This window comes from Xiphophorus maculatus, chromosome 10 (assembly GCF_002775205.1).
Source record: "Xiphophorus maculatus strain JP 163 A chromosome 10, X_maculatus-5.0-male, whole genome shotgun sequence".
NCBI lineage: Eukaryota > Metazoa > Chordata > Actinopteri > Cyprinodontiformes > Poeciliidae > Xiphophorus > Xiphophorus maculatus.
Genome location: NC_036452.1, coordinates 23220889 through 23240382, shown reverse-complemented (window position 1 = coordinate 23240382; position 19494 = coordinate 23220889). Strand labels below are relative to the sequence as shown.

The window sequence follows — 19494 nt, the reverse complement described above, 5'->3', positions numbered from 1 at the left end:
GGGGTGGTAAGTGGGGGGAGGGGGGGTGTCTATGTGGTGATTGTGTGTGTGTTGGTGAGGGAGACGGGGGGAGGTTCGCTGTGGGGTACGAGGCAGCACCCTGCAGTTCCTAGTAATGGCAGAATAGAACTTAATAGGGTAGAAAAAGGCTGGAGGCTGTTAACTCACAAACGGTCATTTTAAATTCCCCGTTCTCCATCTTTCCCTCTCCTCCGTCTCTCTGTGCACTTTGTGCATCTTTAACTCTTCCCATCCATGTCTGCCTGCCTGTGCCCCCCCACTGCATCCCCCGAAACACACACAGACACACACACACACTTTTCATCTCTTTTACCTCTCTTTTAACCACTCCTCTCTCCTACCTCTTCCTTGCCATCACTCCTTGCCCCCCCCGGCCCCCGGCCTCTCCTTGGAGGAGGTGTAATGATAGCTATTTGAGTGTCATCAGAGGATCGCTGTAATGGCTTCTAAAGCAACATCCTACGGTTGCCACAGTGAACCTGGCACAGCCGCTGTCCCAAAAGAAGAGGGTAGAAAAAAGAAAAGAAGAAGAAAACCCACATCTGGTTGGTTGTAGACAGGCGTCGCCGTGCCGACAGCAGCAGCAGATGATGACGCGGCCCCGAGGGGCCACGGAGAGCGAGCTAATGATGCGTGGGATAGGATACATATGAGGACCAAGTACAGTAATAGTGATAATAGAGAGAGTAATGAAAACAATAGCGCTGATAATGGTAACAGTGTGTGACTTTTCTGATTTGTTAGCACCATGTCTGACTCTGTCTTCCACATTCATGCGCCTCTTTTTTTTCCTCCTCTCATTTTTTCCTCTCATTATTTTTTTCCCCTCCTTTGTTTGGAAGATTCTTTTGCTTTAATTTAAGAAACAGAAAAGAAAGGAGGAGATCCACGATTAGAAATTGAAGGATGCAAAAGCAAAGATCTGATTTCCATTTTAATTCCTTTCTTTCTTTTTTTTTTTTTGAAGAGCTCTATGCTGAGCTGACAATGAATTTCATGCATGCACACTCATGCCCGCCACGGAGCCCGTCGCTTAAATATCAGGTAAAAAAAAAAAAAAAGAAGAGAGGAGAGGAGTGAACGTTAATAGGCGGAAAAGGAGAAAACTACTGGATTTCTGATGTTTAAAACAGATGTGAAACTACAGCTTTACGCGGTTCAGGCATGAACTGGACCTTCTGTGTGCTGAACAGCGATGCCCTCTGTAGGTCAGACAGCAGCAGTAGTCGGGACGACTTCCTGTTCCTCCTGTTTACAGCTAATTCTAAGCAGCCATTTAATGTAATTATTTTTCTGTATCATCCTGAAAAATAAGGCAAAAGCAGAAAAAAACCAGCAAAGGAGTAAACCTGAAGATATGAGGCGAAGGAAACATATTTTTAAAAAATCATTTGAAATGAATCCAGATGTAACACGAACACACTGTCACTCATTAGCAGTGTTACTGACATCGGACCACTTTTTTCAGTCATGAGTAATCTAACGCGTTGCTATTTCAAATCCAGTAGTCAGACTACAATTACTTATTGAAATCACTTTGCGTTACTGTGCGTTACTATTTTCTTTTGTTGTTTCATTGTATTTCCTCTAGGCGTCTTGTGGAGTGACCGACGTCTTTATGCGACAGTAACAGCAGAGACAGAAATGTAAACAATGGAGGGAGATGCACATTTTGTTGGTGGAAAAACAGGAACTAGTTTGAGTTTCTGTCGCCAAGTTTGATTTTTATAAGCGGCTTTGGGCTTCTTTTTTTTTTTTTTTAAAAGTCGCTTGCAAATTTAATGAGTCGCGGGTTGCGCCTTTTGGGACTCGTTTTTGAACGTGAAGTTGCTCATTTGGGCTTGGAAATAAGCAGAGACTGGTAATAAATCCCAGAATTTATCTGACATCCAGTTAGTTTTAGTCTATCATTTCGCGGATGATCCGTCCTGCTGTGTCTTTGTTAATGTCAAGTTAATATATTACCTGTGAATTACGTCGAGCTATCCAGAAAATTGGAAACATCGAGACTAATCTGAACAGCGCAATAAGCGTGAAAACAGCCACGAATGAACGAGTCCGTAAAGTTGTGCAACTAAACGCCTTTATAATTATTAATATTAAGATAAGTGTCACAAATCTGTGCAGCCATCTGAATTGTGGAGCCGCAGGAGGAGCTCTGTGCTCTGACACCAAACACAGGGCCGTAACACACAACCTGGAGGCTGGGGGGCGGGGGGTGGGGGGGTGGGGGGGGGTATTAAAATCCTTCTTAGAGTTTTCCAGACAATAGTGGACCACACAACAACATGCACAAATTACAAAAGTTTTTTTTGTACTGTTGTAACCATTAAACAATTTCCCCTTCAGTTCAACCTTAAAAGTGGAGACAAATTGTTGATGTTTCCATTATAAAATAGCTTACAATTAAGTATTGGCAAAGATCAATGTAATTTTCACAGCGTTGTTGTTAGCAGCTGCTGAAAGTAACTAAAAAAGTTATTTTTAATGTAACTTAGTTACTTTCCAAATCAAGTAGTCAGTAATCTAACTAAGTTACTTTTTCAAGGAGTAATCAGTAATCCGATTAAAGTCACTTTTTCAAAGTAACTATTCCATCACTGCTCATGAGGCCTGCATGTCACAATGATTTTAGACTTCTAAACCTCCATTTGAATTGTTCTTTTTCCAGAATCGAGTAAAACAGGAACTAGTTGGCAGGGTTTTAATTGTTTTTCCTTATCCAGCATTCAGATTCTATGCTCCACAAATCTGGAGCAAACTTCCAGAAAACTGCAAAACAGCTGAAACTGTCTGTTGCTCTGGAGAAAAAAAAGAACCTCCTGTTTCTGCTCCTGTTTACATGCAAGCTAATGTAAGCATTGCAGCATAGCTAGCTGACTCAGATAGCTAGAAAAGCGGTCCCACCACACGCTTGGGTGAATTTGACAGAACAGATATCAAAGCTTATTTGGATCAAATATACTGCAGTCTTTGTATTGTTGGGTGCTACAAACGTGCCTTTCTGCTCTCTTGATGATCCTCCACTTTGTCTCAATTTACACTCCCCCAAAAACTAGGTTACTTTGTGAACGAGCCATGGGTTGATTTAACACATTAGGGCTGGTTATCAGTTTGACCCAAACTACTGGGTGGTGTTTTCACCTCAAAAATCTGATTGATATAAGTAATGTTTGATGGTAAAACTATCATAAAGTCAGTTGAAGAAAACTCATGTTACATGGTAACTAGATAAGTAATTTTTTTGATAATGAATTATTCATTTTCTACAATGTCAAACTCCGACGGTTTCCCAGGACACATTGCAACACAAACACACAATTTAGAATTTATAAACATAATGTGCATGATTAGTCTTTTTTATTGTGGGGAGTGAGAGAGAACCAATGCATACACAGAAAGGCCCAATAAAATTCAAACCCTGGACCCAGGTTCATAGCCACAGCTAACAGTGCCAACAAAAATCTTTAAATAATAAATATTGGCAAGTAACTGAATTTAGAAAACAAAACCCATGCTCACTATATAAAACTGTAAAAGATATGGCCTGTGGATATTAACTTTGTGACCAAGTCTTTATTAGCCAGTATTGTCAACTCAGTAACTTTGTTGCTAAGTTTAAGTGTTCAGACCCATCTAATGACTCTTGAAAAATAACTAAATTAGCGAGGGAGAAACCTTTTAACTTTTTATGAGTCAACAAAAGCTTTTGGAGACTCTAACCTGAAATCACACATCATTCCTGCTCATATTCAGAATCCCAAGACACGGAAACCCAAGTTATTAACATTTATTAAATGGAATAATTTTGCCATCATGGATGGCTATGACATTTCGTCGCCTTCCCAAAATAATGGCTTGAGTCTTCTTTTTTTTTTTTTGGCAATTTTACCAAAAAAAGAAAATCACCACCATTTTCTTTCAAAAAGATGTCACAGGCCAAAAGAAAAAATCACTTTTGGCAAAAATGATACAGGCCATTATTTTAGGAAGGTGATGATTTGTAAGTCTTTGAGTTACATTGTCAGCATTTGTGTGACATGGATTGTCCATCCTAGTTTATGCAGCAGTTTAGTCCTCGTTCTTCAGGAGTAAACCTTTGTTGTCTGTTGTGTTGTGTGAGGCCGAGATTAGTGGCCATTTTCCATTTTCCAACAGTAGTTGGACAAGAAGGAAGCAGGAAGGGGAAGACATGCGCTAAGGGTACCGAGGTCAGGAATCGAACCCGGAACAACCGCTACGAGGACTATCACTTCTACATACGGGGCACCCGCTGTACCTACTACGCCACGCGACGCCCCAACTCTCTGGCTGGTGATGACATCTACATTACTCTGTCAGTGAGTCAATGTAGACGTTCATTTCCACTGACAAGCAGAGTAAACGTCATCATGTGTGATGCGAGTGCATATGTGGAGTGGCGGGGTATGTGTGTGTGTGTGTGTGTGTATGTGTGTGTGTGTGTGTTTGAGGGTTGGCAGTAGATTAGCCAGGTTGGGATGATTGGGTTGAGGATTAGATGGATTCAGGAACAGACACGTCTGTTTACTCCTCAAAGGCGACCTATAATAGGCTGATTGGCAAGGCTGATTACACACACGCACGCACACCCCTGCACACGCACACAGAAGCAAGCACACATATTCAAAAACTTGCATGATCATTAGGTTGTTGCCTTTATACCCAGCATCTCCTTTCCTAAATTTAGATGTAAAGTCTGCCTCCCCCTTCATCTCAGACACACTTCCCATTAGAATGGAGAGAGCTTGCAATCAGAGACAGTGTGTAACCAAACCCAGCACAGGCAGGTAAGGGGAGCCGCAGTCAGGCAAGTACCCCAAAGGCAGAGGGAGTGCTCTGGTTACCCGGCGCTGTGGGAGCATACATGAGTATTGTCTCTACTCACTTCTATTTATGTGCAGGAGAAAGAGGTGAAGAGCAGAGCTCCAAATGAGGTGAAAAAAAAGAGAAAGGCAGGATTAGATACCTTGCAGGTTAGAGAAAGGCAGAGAGGGAAAAGAAGAGGATCGGAAGAAAAATCGTCAGGGAGAGGCTTAAGATTCAAAGGAGAGCATCATTCATAGCTGGCTTGAGTTGTGATAGACAGCTTATGCTTTTAGACGATTGAAGCGGTCCTCCAGTTTTCTAGGGCCTCTGAGGATGTACTCCATCCCTGCTTAAACTTGCTTTTCACAATCTAGAAGTCTGCGCTACACAGAAAGGTAAAGCAAAGTGTAAAGCCAGTTGATATGATTGATCCAAACATAGTATAGGCAAAGAAGCCAAAGGGGGGAACAGACAACACCCAAGAGAAGTCAAGTCTTGGGGAACCAAATGATTGAGCCTTCAGGGTAAATAACAAGTCATGCAAGAACAGGGGTGAAGCTGTTCAGCTGAAGAGACGAGAGGAAGAGGGATATAGGCTTCACAAGGCAAGCTAAGCAGTCCAGAGCAAAATTAGTCCACAGAGAAAGAGGGGCTGACACTGGACAGAAGAGAGATCAAGGCTGACTCAAGTCTCTGCTGCCTCTAACCTGATTAGGAAGAACAGGAGCGGTGGAGGAGCTGAGTTCGGAGACCCGATCAGCAGAAAGTACGAGCCAGCAAGAAAAGAAGAAAAAGGAGAAGGAATTACAAGAGGGAGCCTGACGAAAGAAGCCTCTTAAATCTGGGAGCTGGAATTGGAGCCGCAGGAACTGCAGAGGGGAAGCCACAAAACCGCAGTAAGTAAATTAGGAGGCTGCGGCTGGAAAAATGTATAATGAAGTCATGGGCGGGGGAAAGAATTTGTGGTTTTCGGAGTGCTTTATGTACTGCACCTTAATGAATTGATTTCCTGCTTTTACAGCGTTTGCATTTCACCATTCACTTTGATGCTTCTCTTATTCTTCACAGCTTAAAAACCTCTTCTCTTTCTTTAGTCTAATCAGACTATTTCTTATGTATCTCCTGTCCCCAGATGTTAACTTCTTATTTCTCTCTCACAACCCTTGTCACATGTCCTTCCTTACTCTCTGGACTCAACATACCCAAAGGTGAAGATGCCTGCTAACGGAAACCATCCCTTGAAGTTACAGTTTGGTCTTATCAATCATGAGGGTCGTTACCTCACTGCAGAAAACTTTGGTTACAAGGTAAACAGTGCAAGCTAATGAAACTGTTTTGGTGGTGGTACATGTCATCTGTAGACATAATGTATTAAAAGGACACCTTTTTTGTGTCTCAGCTGAATGCATCAGCTCCAAGCCTAAAGAAGAAGCAGATATGGACTCTAGAGCAAGACTCCCAGGAGACCCAAGTTGTGTATTTACGCAGTCATCTGGGACGCTACTTGGCTTCTGACAAGGATGGCAAAGTCACCTGCGAGGCAGATGGTCATAACTCCAACTGCCGCTTCCTCATCATACCGCAGTCAGACGGCCGCTGGGCCCTCCAGTCTGAGCAATACCTCCGCTTCTTCGGTGGCTCTCGGGACTACCTGTCTTGCTTCGCTCAGATTATCACAGATGCCGAGCTTTGGGCAATACACCTGGCTCTGCATCCGCAAGCCAACCTGCTGTCTGTCGCCCGTAAGCGGTATGCCCACCTCTCCACGGAGGACGGGGAAATCGCAGTGGACAGGAACATTCCATGGGGTGTCGAGGCACTCTTGACTCTCGTCTACCTGGATGGGAAGTACTGCTTAAAGACCTGCGACAGCCGCTTCCTCAGCAGCGATGGGAAGCTGCAGACAGAGAATGGGAGGGCCACAACATACACACTGGAGCTGAAGTGTGGGAAGCTTGCCTTTAAAGACAGTGAGGGAAAGTATTTGTCTCCCATGGGCCCCACAGGGACCCTGAGGTCAGGACGATGCTCCAAGCCAGGCAAAGATGAACTGTTTGACTTGGAGGAGAGCCATCCACAAGTGGTTTTGATAGCAGCTAATGGCCGTTATGTCTCCAACAGGCAAGGTAAGAAAACACAGATCCATCTTCAAAATAGTTTCCTCTCTAAAATCCTTAGATTCATTGAATCCCTGCTCCAAGGTCATCTTACTAGTCTTCCAAAAACATTGCACAGACTCCCAACAAGCTGATTGAATGAACAAAGACTTACCTTCAGTGCCATTGCTGAAGGACACGCAAGCTTTTGCTGACACATGCTGACCTGCTTACATTCATAATGAAGCCGAAACTGATGATTGGCAAAGGGGTGCATGGTAATTATGAGTGATGCACTTTGTGCTTATCGTGCATAAGTTACAGTGAACAGATGCACCTTTCCATTAAAATAAAACAGATAAGACTGATTCACAGTGTGGGCCTCATGAAAGGCACCAGAAGGGAATAGGGGATTTTGGAATGGGACTTTGGCTATGAGACAAAGTAATTACCCCTAAGCCCACCGGCTTCACCAACTGCCAACCAGCATTAACTGAGAAGGACTCCGTATGGATGATGTTTGGCCAATTCTTTTATTTAAATGATATTGGAGGGTTTTCCAGCATGATTGACCTTTTCAAGTTCACACCTCAGCATCTCTGTCAGAGTTAAGTCTAGGCTTTGCTGATGTCAATCCAAAATTTTCACTTAAATATTGTTGAGCTACTCAACTAGCAACTCTTTAGCTTAAGGATGGGGGAACTTTCTCCTTCAGGATTTTATTGTAACAAGCAAAATTCCTGGCTCCATGAATTATGACAAGTTGTCTAGGTTCTGAAGGAGCAACTCAGTCTAAGACCATCACACTACCACCACCACGTTTGACTGTCAATGTGATGTTCTTTCTCTGAAATACTTTGTTAGTTTTATGCCAGATGTAGGGAATTCATACCCAACAACGCATTTCCATTTTGTCTTGGCAGTCCACTGAAAATTGTCCCAAACCTCTTGGACAATATCAAGATGTTTTGTGGCTAATCTGTGATGGGCCTGTGTATTCCTTTTGGTCAACAGTGATTCTTGTCTTGAGTTGTAGTGGTTTTCTTTTTTACATATTTGTTAAAACTGTCACTATGTCAGGACACTATGGAACTAAGACAGATAATCTGTGAAAAAAATCGAGCTCATCTTCCTTCTCCCAGTTCTAACTAGAAATGACCAATAATAGTCAGAAGGAGAGTCTTAGCGCTGTCAATCATGCTTGACACTGCTGCTCCGCACCCCTCTCTCCCTGCTCTCTGCTATGCTAAAGCATCTTCCCAACAGTAGAGCCTGCCATGAATGCTAAGCTAGTTACCAGAGCCACCCAAGATGGCAGATAAATTGTTTTTCCTTGAACGGTGAGTTGTTTCTCCACGATTATCACATTGTGCAGCATGTACACAAAATTGATTGACAGTGCTAAGACCGTCATCCTTACTCTGGTTGTTTTGGTGGGAAACAGTGTATTTCTTCAGACAGATCATCTGACTCATACTGTTGCGACATGGTGACAGTTTTAACAAGTAAGTAAAAAACATGTTTTTATAAAGGTTACATACTGCAGCTTTAAGTGATGCAACTGAGGTCCACAGTGCTTTATATGGGCACTTCTCTGACCTCCTGAATAAGTTCTTGAGAGCAATTTTGGGGGGCCGGCCACTCCCGAAAATATTTAGTAGCCTACTGTTCTATGTTTCCTCCATTTGTGGATAAAGGCTTTTTATGTGGGTCTTTGGAATCAACTTTTTAATCCTTAGATTGGGGCATGAAGGGTTGTTGATGGCTTCATGTTGTGTGACAGATTCTATTGAAGTGATTTTGTGATTTTACAGTTCGGCAGTAATCAGGCCTGAAGGTGACAAGTAAAACTGGGTATAGCCGTCCAAGAAATCCAATTAATTACAGTTCATTTGTGATTTAAGCAACTGAGATTTTGTCATAAAACGGGCTCAACATAATAAATACATACGTTAATTGTTTTACGTTTCTGCTATATCATATGCTTAAAATACATTTTGTGTTTGTCCCGGTTCATTTAGCTCTATGCTCTCAGTGATGCAGCTGCCTGTGCCTGTGTTGATATTGAATTATGTCTTTACTCTTCAGTCTTGTGATAAGGGAACTTCAGGCGTTATTTGATCTCTGTGTTAGGCATGACATCACCTCATCGTCATGCCTGTCATGCTGATGGACTCCTCGTTGACCCCAAAGTAGTTTCCTCTCAAAACCAAGGTTGAATTTCTTTGATCAGAGTAAAAACCAGAGCAGTTCTAAATTAGAGTGTCACGTTTCATCTAGTTGAGTTGCCACAGTGTGACTTGCCTAGAGTTTCAGTCGCCATGGTCAAAGGGCCCATTGGTCTGATTTCAGAATGGATTTGGAGGTAGATTAGCATAGACCAATGGCGATTGTCAGCACATTAGATCATGTTGGCCATCACTAGGCAGATTCTAGTCTGCAGGCTCAAGTTGCTACAACCCTGGATGCTGTAACTGAATATCTCCTTACTCATTGTTCTTGGTTAGCAATGGCCGCTCCGAGCAGGAATTAAATTGCTGGAAGTACTGTACATTTGGTTTCATATAAAACAAACATTTGGGATACCATGCTATGTACTGTACATTCATGCATGCTGATAATTTTTGGCTACATGCTGCTCCTCATCCTGCTTTTTTTACTCTTTTAGCACTCTCTATCCACAAACAAAAGCCTCATATTTTTTCTGCAGCACTCGCCCACTCACAATCATGCTATCCTGCTGAGACGAGTGGTGAGTTGTTTTGAATTATTGATGAAGTTGGCCCCCGTTCCTGGAGGGCGAGGGGGGTGGGAGGGGAATCTGCTTTCAGAAACCCAAGCTGCCTCTTACCTGCAGCCAAAACTTCCACCCCATGAGTCCGGCTTTAACCCGCTAATCCAACCTGTAAACAGTAAAGCTGATGGGTTTATGTGGATTTTATTATACATTAAGAACTACAGTAAATGTGTATAATGTGCTTTATATACATTATACACATTTGGAGGACGGTGCATTATACCCATTTAGTCCAAGTTATGATCAAAATTCCTGTGTTAGTCCAGGAGGTTTGTATCTAGCTTTAGCTAGTTTAGCAACAAAGCTAACACTAGCTTTTGCTTCTTAAAGGGGCAGTACTGCATAAAATCAACTATTCTGAACTTTAAATCATGATATAATGTTATGCCTTCATCAAAAACATACTTGGAATGTTACCTTGATTCTTTCATGAATGTTTGAGAAATTCTTGTATTTCCCATGGCAACCAATCAGCCGTATAAAACACCTGGGTGGACTGAGCACCACCTTCAAGACGCAGCAAGAAGGAGCTGCGGCTTCTGAGCTTTCGCCTCAGAAAGCAGCAGTCCTCCATTCAACTCCTTCAGACTAGCCAGCAGCAATGAACAAACATCTAATGGAACTGTACACCTGCTGAGCTCTTTGTAAGAGCTCTGGTAAAAACATTGTTAAAGGGTTAAGAGAGGAGCCATGTTGTGATGACTTCCTGAAGGCGGAGTTTCAGAAAGAACAGGAGTTTTTTAAAGGGACAGAGGTCCAATTTCAAGGCTCTAAGTTACAAAGTCAAATTTCTTATAAGTCATATTTGATAAATATTGCATTTTTATAACAACTGAAGGTAACATAGCTACTTGCCATAAAATGGCACGATGTGACTGGAAAACACATACTGCTCCTTTAACTGAGACAGATGTTACCAATGAATCACACATCTTAGCTGTGGTTGCCAGGGAAGAGGTTCACACCTGAACAGAAATTACTTTAAAAACACCGGTAAATCCATAAAAGTTGACTGACAATATGATTCTGGATTTGGACATTTTTAATTTTGCAGCATGCACCCTGGACAGATCATGAAACTTTTGGGTTCATTGTACAAATGTTTGGTGCTTTGATTAATAAATAAAGCATAATTTGTAAATAACAAATTATACAGCCTCCTCTTGGCTCTGATTGGTTGTTTTTTGTTGAGAGTGAAGTATTTCTTCAGATGGTAATAGTAGCTCAGGGACGAGGTGAAGGAGATTGATTTTTTCACAGATTAACTGTCTCATAACGATATGGTGACAGTTTTAGCAAATATATAACATATTTTTGTAAAAGTGACATAGTGTAGTACAGTGGTGGGAAGTAACGAAGTACAAGTACTTCGTTACTGTACTTAAGTACAATTTTCGTGTATCTGTACTTTACTTAAGTAGATTTAATAATGGATACTTTCTACTTTTACTCCACTACATTTAACAGTAAGTATCTGTACTTTCTACTTCACTACATTTCTATATAGCGTTTCGTTACTCGTTACATCCAAGACGCATTTCAGTTTTTTGATTTGTTCGTTAGTTTGAAAGTATCCAATGGCGAGAGCAGAATCAGTCCGCTGAACCAATCCAAAGCGGGAAATAACCCTTAGGCCCTCCCTCAAGAAGAGCAGCACAGTACGCAGGACCTGCAGAATCATTAACTCCCAGAATGGAGTCCAAGGATAGTCATCCTCCAGAAGACCTGCCCCACCCATTTAAAAGATTTCTTTGAAATAACTGGGTCAAAAAACGCTTCCTGGAGATTCCAATGCCGCCTTTGCCTTCCCCGAAAGCATGAAATTCTATCTTTCAAAAATTCACCATCAAATTTGAAAAAACATATTGAGGTAAGTTAAGTTGCTAAACGCTATCGATGTTAAATTAATTTGTGTTAGTGAAGTTTTATGTAATCTTAGCAAGCTTTTTGTTGAACTCGACTGCAGTAAATAAATACGATTACTGTATATTGTTATAAGCTAGCATGAACTTGCAAGTAACAGCATTGCTCATTAAAATGGTACATTACTGATTTATTAAAACTAAATACGATAGGTACACTTAATGACATTATATAAGCCGTTAGGTATTATGGTCGGCAAGTACTTTTACTTTTAATACTTAAGTAGTTTTAAAAGCTTGTACTTTCTTACTTTTACTTAAGTAAAATAATAATGTGGTACTTTGACTTTTACTTGAGTAAATTTTTGTCTGTGTATTTGTACTTTTACTTAAGTACATTGTATGAGTACTTTCTCCACCACTGGTGTAGTATAGAAGTATAAAAGATGACTATTGTATGACTTCAGCAAGTTGGTCTGTATTATATGCAGTGTGTAACGTTTAGTCTCATGATCTTTCACGGGCCAGTCACAACTTTCCTGCTAAAAATCTCCACAAGAGTCAATGTAAAAATGACTAAAGCCAAGAAATAAACTCTGTATTTTCCAAAACGACAGACTTTCTCCATCCATGCACAAAACCTAGGACAAGATGTGTTGGAAAAAGTACAAAAATAAATAAAGGAAAGTGTAGTCGTGATGGATGAAAAGATGGGAGCTCATGGATAATAAGGGACGCAGGGATAGTGGCATTGGCTTACTATTAATAATTGATGTCAGGGCCGACTATCGTTGATGGATTAGTTAGGTCTGCCCCACTTCCAGACTTGTAGGTAGGACAACCTGAGGAAGGGGAGCTAGATCTGGGCTTCGATCAGAAATAAGACACTAGAACCTGTGTGTTATTCAGGAGCTCCTGGAAGTGCACTGATCCATTTGTTTCTCTCCTCCTTTCCTTTTTCTTGACCATCAAGTGTGTCAAAGATGCTCATCAACAATACCGTCAATAAATAATCATGCCAGCTCGGATTAGAGCACATCCAATCTCCCTTCCCCCTTTTTCTGGCTTTCTTTTTCCTTCTTCCTCCACCTTTCCTTCCACTGTCGGCTCTTGTCTCATCTGTCAGACAGCAACTATAAGGTCCCAGCTGAGCTCTGTCTGAAGATCATTTCTGGGTTGAATTAGTGTGAAATAGACACACGGAATAGGTAGACTAAGCATGACATTGAGCTGGGATGAGAGAGAATAGGAGTGATAGGCCCCCAGGCGTTGCTACAGAGTGGAAGAGCTTAAATTTATGCTTCAGATGCACTTAAGATCAATGATAATTTAACCAGCTGTACGACCTAATGATACCTAGTTTATCAAGTGTGAATAAGATGTGATTAAACCATCCCAGCAGCTCAGTGAGCGTGACATCTCTGTTGCGTATCATCCCCTCTCCTCCGCGGTTTATCTCCGCGGTCGCTTTTGAAATGCCCCAAAAGAATATTTCAAACAAATTGGATTAACACTGTCACGAACGAGCAGCTGAAAGCTGAGCATCTAGTTTAGAGATTTCATACTGACAAAAGTCGTCTGCAGCTCTTTTGTCGCTTGAAAGAAGTCAGACTTTTCCTCTCACCTGTTAAAGTGCTCTTCAGCTCATCAGGGTTTAGAATGTATATTTTACTCATTTGGATTTAATAACAATCACACAGCTCTGCCATGTTGTTTGATTATAAACAAGCTAACGGCTAACATGTGATCTGGAACAACAGGGACAAGAACAAGAACAAAATTCTCACTGGCCAGGACATTCCATACTTCACAGGAACTATTGGGAAATTCTCACAGGTCAGTCCTACTCAGGGTTTGTATAATAATGGCTGCACACCAAATAGGGAACGAGTTCTGACCAGGTAAATGTGTTAAGAACAAACTGCAAGAACTCCCAACCTAGAGCTGCAAGAAGACAATTTAAAGGAGCAGTGTTAAGTGTTTTTCAGGCATATAGTGCCATTTTATAGCACAATCAAGTAGCTATGTTACCTTCAGTTGTTATAAAAATGCTACTTATATGGCTTAAAAGAAATATGACTTTTATATTTATCGCCTTAAAATTAGGCCTCTGTCTCTTTAAAATCTCCTGCTCTTTCTGAAACTCTGCCTTCAGGAAGTCGTCACAACATGGCTCCTCTATTAACCCTTTAAGCATGTTTTTACCAGCGTTTGATTGAGACGTAACTTCCATAATGCTAATTGCTGCTGGCTAGTCTGAAGGAGCTGAGTGGGGAAGGGGTGTTCTGTGTTCTGTGAGGCGGAAACTCGGAAACCGCAGCTCAGAGGACAAAACGTCTGAAGGCAGCGCTAGGCCCACCTAGGCGTTTTGAAAAGCTGAATGGTTGCCATGGAGATTAAAGGATTTCTCAAACATGCATGAAAAGAATCAAGGCAACACTCCAGTGGTTTTGTTTAGGGAATAACATTATAACATCATGTAAACCTCAAAAAAGTGGATTTTACATAATACTGCCCCTTTAAGAATGAATTCTGAAAGCACAGTGCAGAGTTATTGTGGAGTGTTTTTAAAATTTTACAGCACAGCCAGCTGCTACAACAACTCAGAACAGTAGTACTATCAAACTTTCATGAGTTATTGCTTCAAATGTCAAATGTACCTGTCACTTTTTGACATACAAAAACATTATAATGATTTCTAAAACATAAAACTGATCACATAAGTTAATTCAGTTGATTATCCATATATTACAGTCATGTTTCACATTTGTTTTGGTTTTAATTCCCATTTCAGCCAGTTGACTCTAATGAAATACAACGGATTTATAATGTATATAGTAGAAAGTAAAGCAAAGCACAAACCAGGAAAGGCTAAACCAGTTTTGACAAAATCTTACAATATGCAAGCTGGCTCTTTGGAACGGCTTTCTGATAAAACTCTGTTGGGTATGGTAGGGTAGGATAAGCATCAGGTATTCCATAATCAGGAAGTGAAGTTTCACCCAGAACTGGTTTCCCTGGAAGTTCTCCTCAGAGACTCGGACCTCGCTTATCTCGGTGATGTAGCTGACAAGAAAAGTGAAGTGTCTGTTTACCGGGGATTGCTGCGCCCGCAGGACCGTGACGAGGTGGACTCTACAGCCTGGGAACTGGGGAGGATGACATCACAGAATGTGGTAACTCTGGTAGCGAAGGGGGGAAATGTCAAGCACCCGTCTGAAAAATAAAATTAAATAAATAAAAAATAACCCCAGTTATGTTATTTTAATACAAACAAGCTGAGCATATCATAAAAGCACAGCTAGCTGCTGCTGGAATTTAGAAAAGAAACAGTTCAAACCCAGATGCCTTCATTACATTCTGCTATATAACAACATTGTGTTGGATAATCACTGCAGCGAGGGACTTTTTGTCAGGTTTAGCTCATTAGCTGTTTATATTGCTCTCTAACTAAAGACTGGTTTCCAATATTGATGATTTATAGCATCCATAGTCAAAGGCCATCCAAAGCAAAGGCTCGCATGCAGTCAATGTTCACTGACAAGATGCTGTGGCAATTTCACAATTTTTTTTAATTAATGAAAGTTTTCTTTCCATCAAAACTGTTTTCAAGTTTCAATGATTTTCAAATTTCTGATTATGTTTTTATACTGATTTCACGTTGCCTTTCTCTATCTTCAGTACCGTATCATTGTGTTTTCATGTTTTCATGATATTTTGTGACTCGGTTTTCATTTAATCTTGTATTGTTTCCTAATCCTGGGGGCTGAGCTGACCACTGCTGTGGTGGAGCTCCTGCTTCTTTAAACTGTTCTAGAAATAAAGAATTTAAACTTTGCCTAACTTCAAATTCTTTTGAAGGTAAGCAAAAGCAACTGACTGCAAATTATTTATTTATCTTTTTAATTATTTTTATGTGTGACATCATTTCCCTAATGTTTGACCAGCTGTAGTTTTATTGCCTAATGGTTTAGGATTGGTTGCTAATTATCTGCTATGTTTGGCCCATACAATCCTCCGCTCATTTCCTGTTTTTGTCTTTATTCCTGTTTTTTTTAAGGAAGAAGCGGGGATTGCTCTAAAGCTGATTATATCTGAGCCCCGCTGTGAATAAAGCAGACAGCCGGAGCTCCGGGCGGGGTAATGGCTCGGGACGGGGCTTTAGGGTGTTAGGGGTATGGAGGGAGACGAGGGGGGAAGGGAGAGGGAACAGGTACGGCTAACAAGAACAGGAAGAGATAAGAGGCACGGAGATTAGCGTTGTTAAAGGATTAAGAAAATGTTTGGGGGATATTTTGAGATGCATCTAATTAAGGATTTGGCCCTCTGCAATCTGGTGGTGCAGCAAGTTTATCCCAACCGAAGCAACAACCTGTTTGAGATGTTGGTTGTCTTTACGGCTAAATCAGAAAACATGTGAAACACAGTTTGAAATGTTTAAGAGTAACCGGTAGTAGCTGGTGGAAGAGCAGGTTTGATCGTAAAGCGTCATGTTTTCTTCCTCACCAGGATGTCACACCGTGGATGGAAGGGTGTCAGCGCTTGTTTGCCGGAAACATCTGTGTTTATCTGCGATGCATAAGCAACGGAAAGGCAAAAATAATTGCTTTCCAAGAGATTTGCTGAAAATATTTCAAAGGTGTGACTTTTCATCAGGTGCAAACGACGGAGGGACTGATGTTTGTAATTGCTGCTACGCGCCAACAAGAAACCTGCGTCAAATCAGGCTTATTTTTCCTGCACTGACTCTTTTATTGTATTTACTTCCCATGTTTTTAATATTGCCCACTCTTTACTTTCGTCATAAACTGAAAACTGAAAGTACCAACCAGCTAAGGTTCTGTTCTGTTTCAAACCTGAGTTTCAGTCCAAAACCTAAAGCTGGAGTCGTGTTTGTTTTTTTTCTGTAAAGTTATTATTTTCTCATAATTCTTTCCCTGAACACCTTTTGTTCATTTCTATAACTTTTGCTCCCAGCTGCAACTTTGGATAACCTCAGAGAGCATGAACCCCTGTTTGGTTGTTTCTGTCCAACCAGAGCTAAGCTAGCACATAGCTGCTTGAAAGTGAACAAATTTGGAGTGTATGGTTATATATGAGCTTGTGTGTTTAAATTTTGACCCTTGTAAAGTTCAGGAACATCCACCACAGGTTTTCTGGGGGGTTAAAATCCCCAAGCCCATTCCAAAGACAGATAAAGCTTTAAATACAAAGTTGGATTTGGGTTTTAGACAATGAGAAGGGCCAGAGTCACTTTTCATTTAACTGTGAGTTTGATTTTTGAAAGTAGAGCACCTGAGATGAGTAGGTCTAGGTTTTAAGTTATAAAATAGCTTCTTTATGCTAATTGTTATGTTACTAACTAGTAATGGTAATACCAGACGACAATAAGGTATTTCTCTCCTTTTTATATTCAAAGAACATATTCAAAAACAGAAGTTGCACTGCACTATCTGTCTCTGGGTTAATCTAATACGAACCACCATTAAACAGTTTGTACCTGCAGCTTTCCCACCATTTTGTCGTCGAGTTAACCGCGACATGCGTCTTTCCTGTGGCCCTCCCAGGAGTCAGCCTCGCCGCTAATCAAGAAGATGAAACTGACACGGAGACGTTTCAGATGGAGATCGACAGGGAGACCAAGATGTGCACCTTCCGCACCAGCCAAGGTTTCTACTGGGCCCTGGTGGCTCACGGCGGCGTGCAGAGCACCGCCACAGCAGTGTGAGTGAACGGCCGCGGGAGGCGTTCAAATGGAGGCATAGGTTTATGTGAGTGGGCGGGAAACACTAAAACATGGTTTCTGAGCAATGAATTATTTCTTATGTTGGGGAATTATTTTTACATTAAGGTGAGGAAATGCAGTGACTGATGGTTTCACTCATCATGAAAGCATTAGTCATATAAACTCGGCATATAATCCTAAGTCAATTTCTGCCGAACAGCTCAGACATTTTGAGGGGAAAATATTGTGAGCTTGAAAAGTTGAACATTTGCGAGAAAAAAAAAAACAAAACACCGATATTTTGAGATTAATCGCAAACATTTTCTAGAAAACAACATGTGGAGCTCAGAATTGTAAAAAAAAAAAAAAAACTTTTTCTAGCAACCTCCTTTTTCCCCATCTATAGTGACCCTAATATATTGTATATAACTTTTTTTACTGTGAGAAATAATTAGAGGGATTTTTTTGCCCACAGATCTGCAAACACCATGTTTTCAGTGGAATGGCTCAGCCACAAGGTGGCGATAAAAGCAAGCAATGGCAAATACATCTGCACCAAGAAGAATGGCCAGTTACTGGCAGTCAGTGACACCATAGGTGACTTTTCCTCTCTTTCCTGCCGGATCTCCTCTCTCCTCTAATCCTCGTTGAGCCAACTTGGTTTTTTTTGTTTTTTTCTCCAGGTGAGGACGAGCAGCTCACTCTGAAACTGATCAACCGGCCCATGCTGATCCTGAGAGGGGACAACGGCTTCATCTGCCACCACAGGAACTCCAACACGCTGGACGCCAGCAGATCAGTCTACGACATCTTCACCCTGGAGTACAGCAGCGGAGCCTATCATATTAAAGGTCAAGCTCAGTTTAATACCACAGCATATTCAGCACATTCCAACAGGCTGACAAAGTGCTTCACATCGTAAAGACATCTTACAGTCATCAATTATGAAACAAGCCATAAACATTTTGCACATTTATTACTAATCAGAAGTGTCTCTAAACAGGTTGTGGTTTCAGCCCGGATTTAAAGGAACTCAGTGTTTCGGCTGTTTTTGCAGTTTTCTGGATGTTTGTTCCAGATTAAGTGTAGCTTAAAAACCGAATGTTGCAAATCTCCCCCACTCAGCTCCTTCAGACTAGCCGGAAGAAATTAGCAAACATCTGGTTGAACTGCATCAGCCGAGCTCATTATAAGAGCTACTTCTCAGTACAGCGCTGGTGAAACGTTGTTAAAGGGTTAATAGAGGAGCCATGTTGTGATGACCTTCTGAAGGCGAAGTTTCAGAAAGAGCAGGAGTTTTTAAAAAGACAGAGGTTTAAGTTCAAGGTGTTCAATTACAAAGTAAAAATTATTTTAAGTCATGTTGTGATGACTTAAAAATCACAACATGACTTGTGATTTTTAAGTCTCAAATCATGGGCTGCCCGGGGCTCCAATTTCAACAAGTTAAATTACAAAGTAAAAATTCTTTTAAGTCATACATAGCATTTTAATAACAACTGAAGGTGACATTGTTACTTGTTGGTGCTACAAAATGGCACCCTATACCCGGAAAACACACAGTACTGGCCCTTTAAGCGCCCACACAGCAGGTCACCGGTATGCCCCTCACTGGTTCCTTTGTGCCGTTGCAGGTGTGGACGGGCGGTTCTGGTACGTGAACAGCAGCGGGCTGGTGTGTGCAGACGGCGAGGCTCCGGAGGATTTCACCCTGGAGCTCCTGGAGCGCGGCCGCCTCGCCATCAGAGGAAAAAACGGAAAATACCTACGCGGAGACCAGGGAGGCACGCTGAAGGGAGACGGGCTGAGCCTCAGCAGCTCGGCTCTGTGGGAGTTCTAGAGCAAACTAATACCAGACCCAACTGTTCTGCCAGGCTTGGAGATTCACTGAGGAGAGAAGTCTCTAAAGTTTCCTGGTGCTGAAGAATGAGACAGATGTTCAGCTGGAGAAGAGCTGGAGAAGAGACCGTGCAGTATGATAAGCCAACAGAAGTATTTTCAAGATCTGTAGCCTGAAAATTAGCCTGAATAAACATTAGTTTGGTGTTTTTCTTTTAGATTGTTTTCCAGTAGACAATTGATGCAAGCAGAAATTCATGTCTGAAACTGTAGAAATTAAAGGCATTCAGTCATAAGTGGAAATTTTCTCTTCTTTGCCTTCACTTA

The 19494-nt window shown here is 41.4% G+C and overlaps 1 protein-coding gene across 1 annotated transcript; it reads left to right on the top strand.

Annotated features, from left to right (window-relative positions):
• Positions 1 to 5238: 5238 nt before the first annotated feature.
• Positions 5239 to 19470, top strand: fscn2 (fascin actin-bundling protein 2, retinal). Its single transcript, XM_005813541.2, has 7 exons — positions 5239 to 5744; positions 6057 to 6155; positions 6248 to 6974; positions 17171 to 17327; positions 17804 to 17925; positions 18012 to 18179; positions 18963 to 19470. Exons 2-7 carry the CDS (start codon positions 6063 to 6065, stop codon positions 19166 to 19168), a joined length of 1473 nt encoding a protein of 490 aa, XP_005813598.1. The 5' UTR covers positions 5239 to 5744; positions 6057 to 6062; the 3' UTR covers positions 19169 to 19470.
• Positions 19471 to 19494: the final 24 nt, after the last annotated feature.

Coding starts and splice junctions, on each gene's coding strand:
- fscn2 (XM_005813541.2), top strand. CDS start 6,063: ATGCCTGCTAACGGAAACCATCCCTTGAAGTTACAGTTTGGTCTTATC. Junction 6,156..6,247: donor CAGAAAACTTTGGTTACAAG/GTAAACAGTGCA, acceptor TTTGTGTCTCAG/CTGAATGCATCAGCTCCAAG. Junction 17,328..17,803: donor CAGAGCACCGCCACAGCAGT/GTGAGTGAACGG, acceptor TTTTGCCCACAG/ATCTGCAAACACCATGTTTT.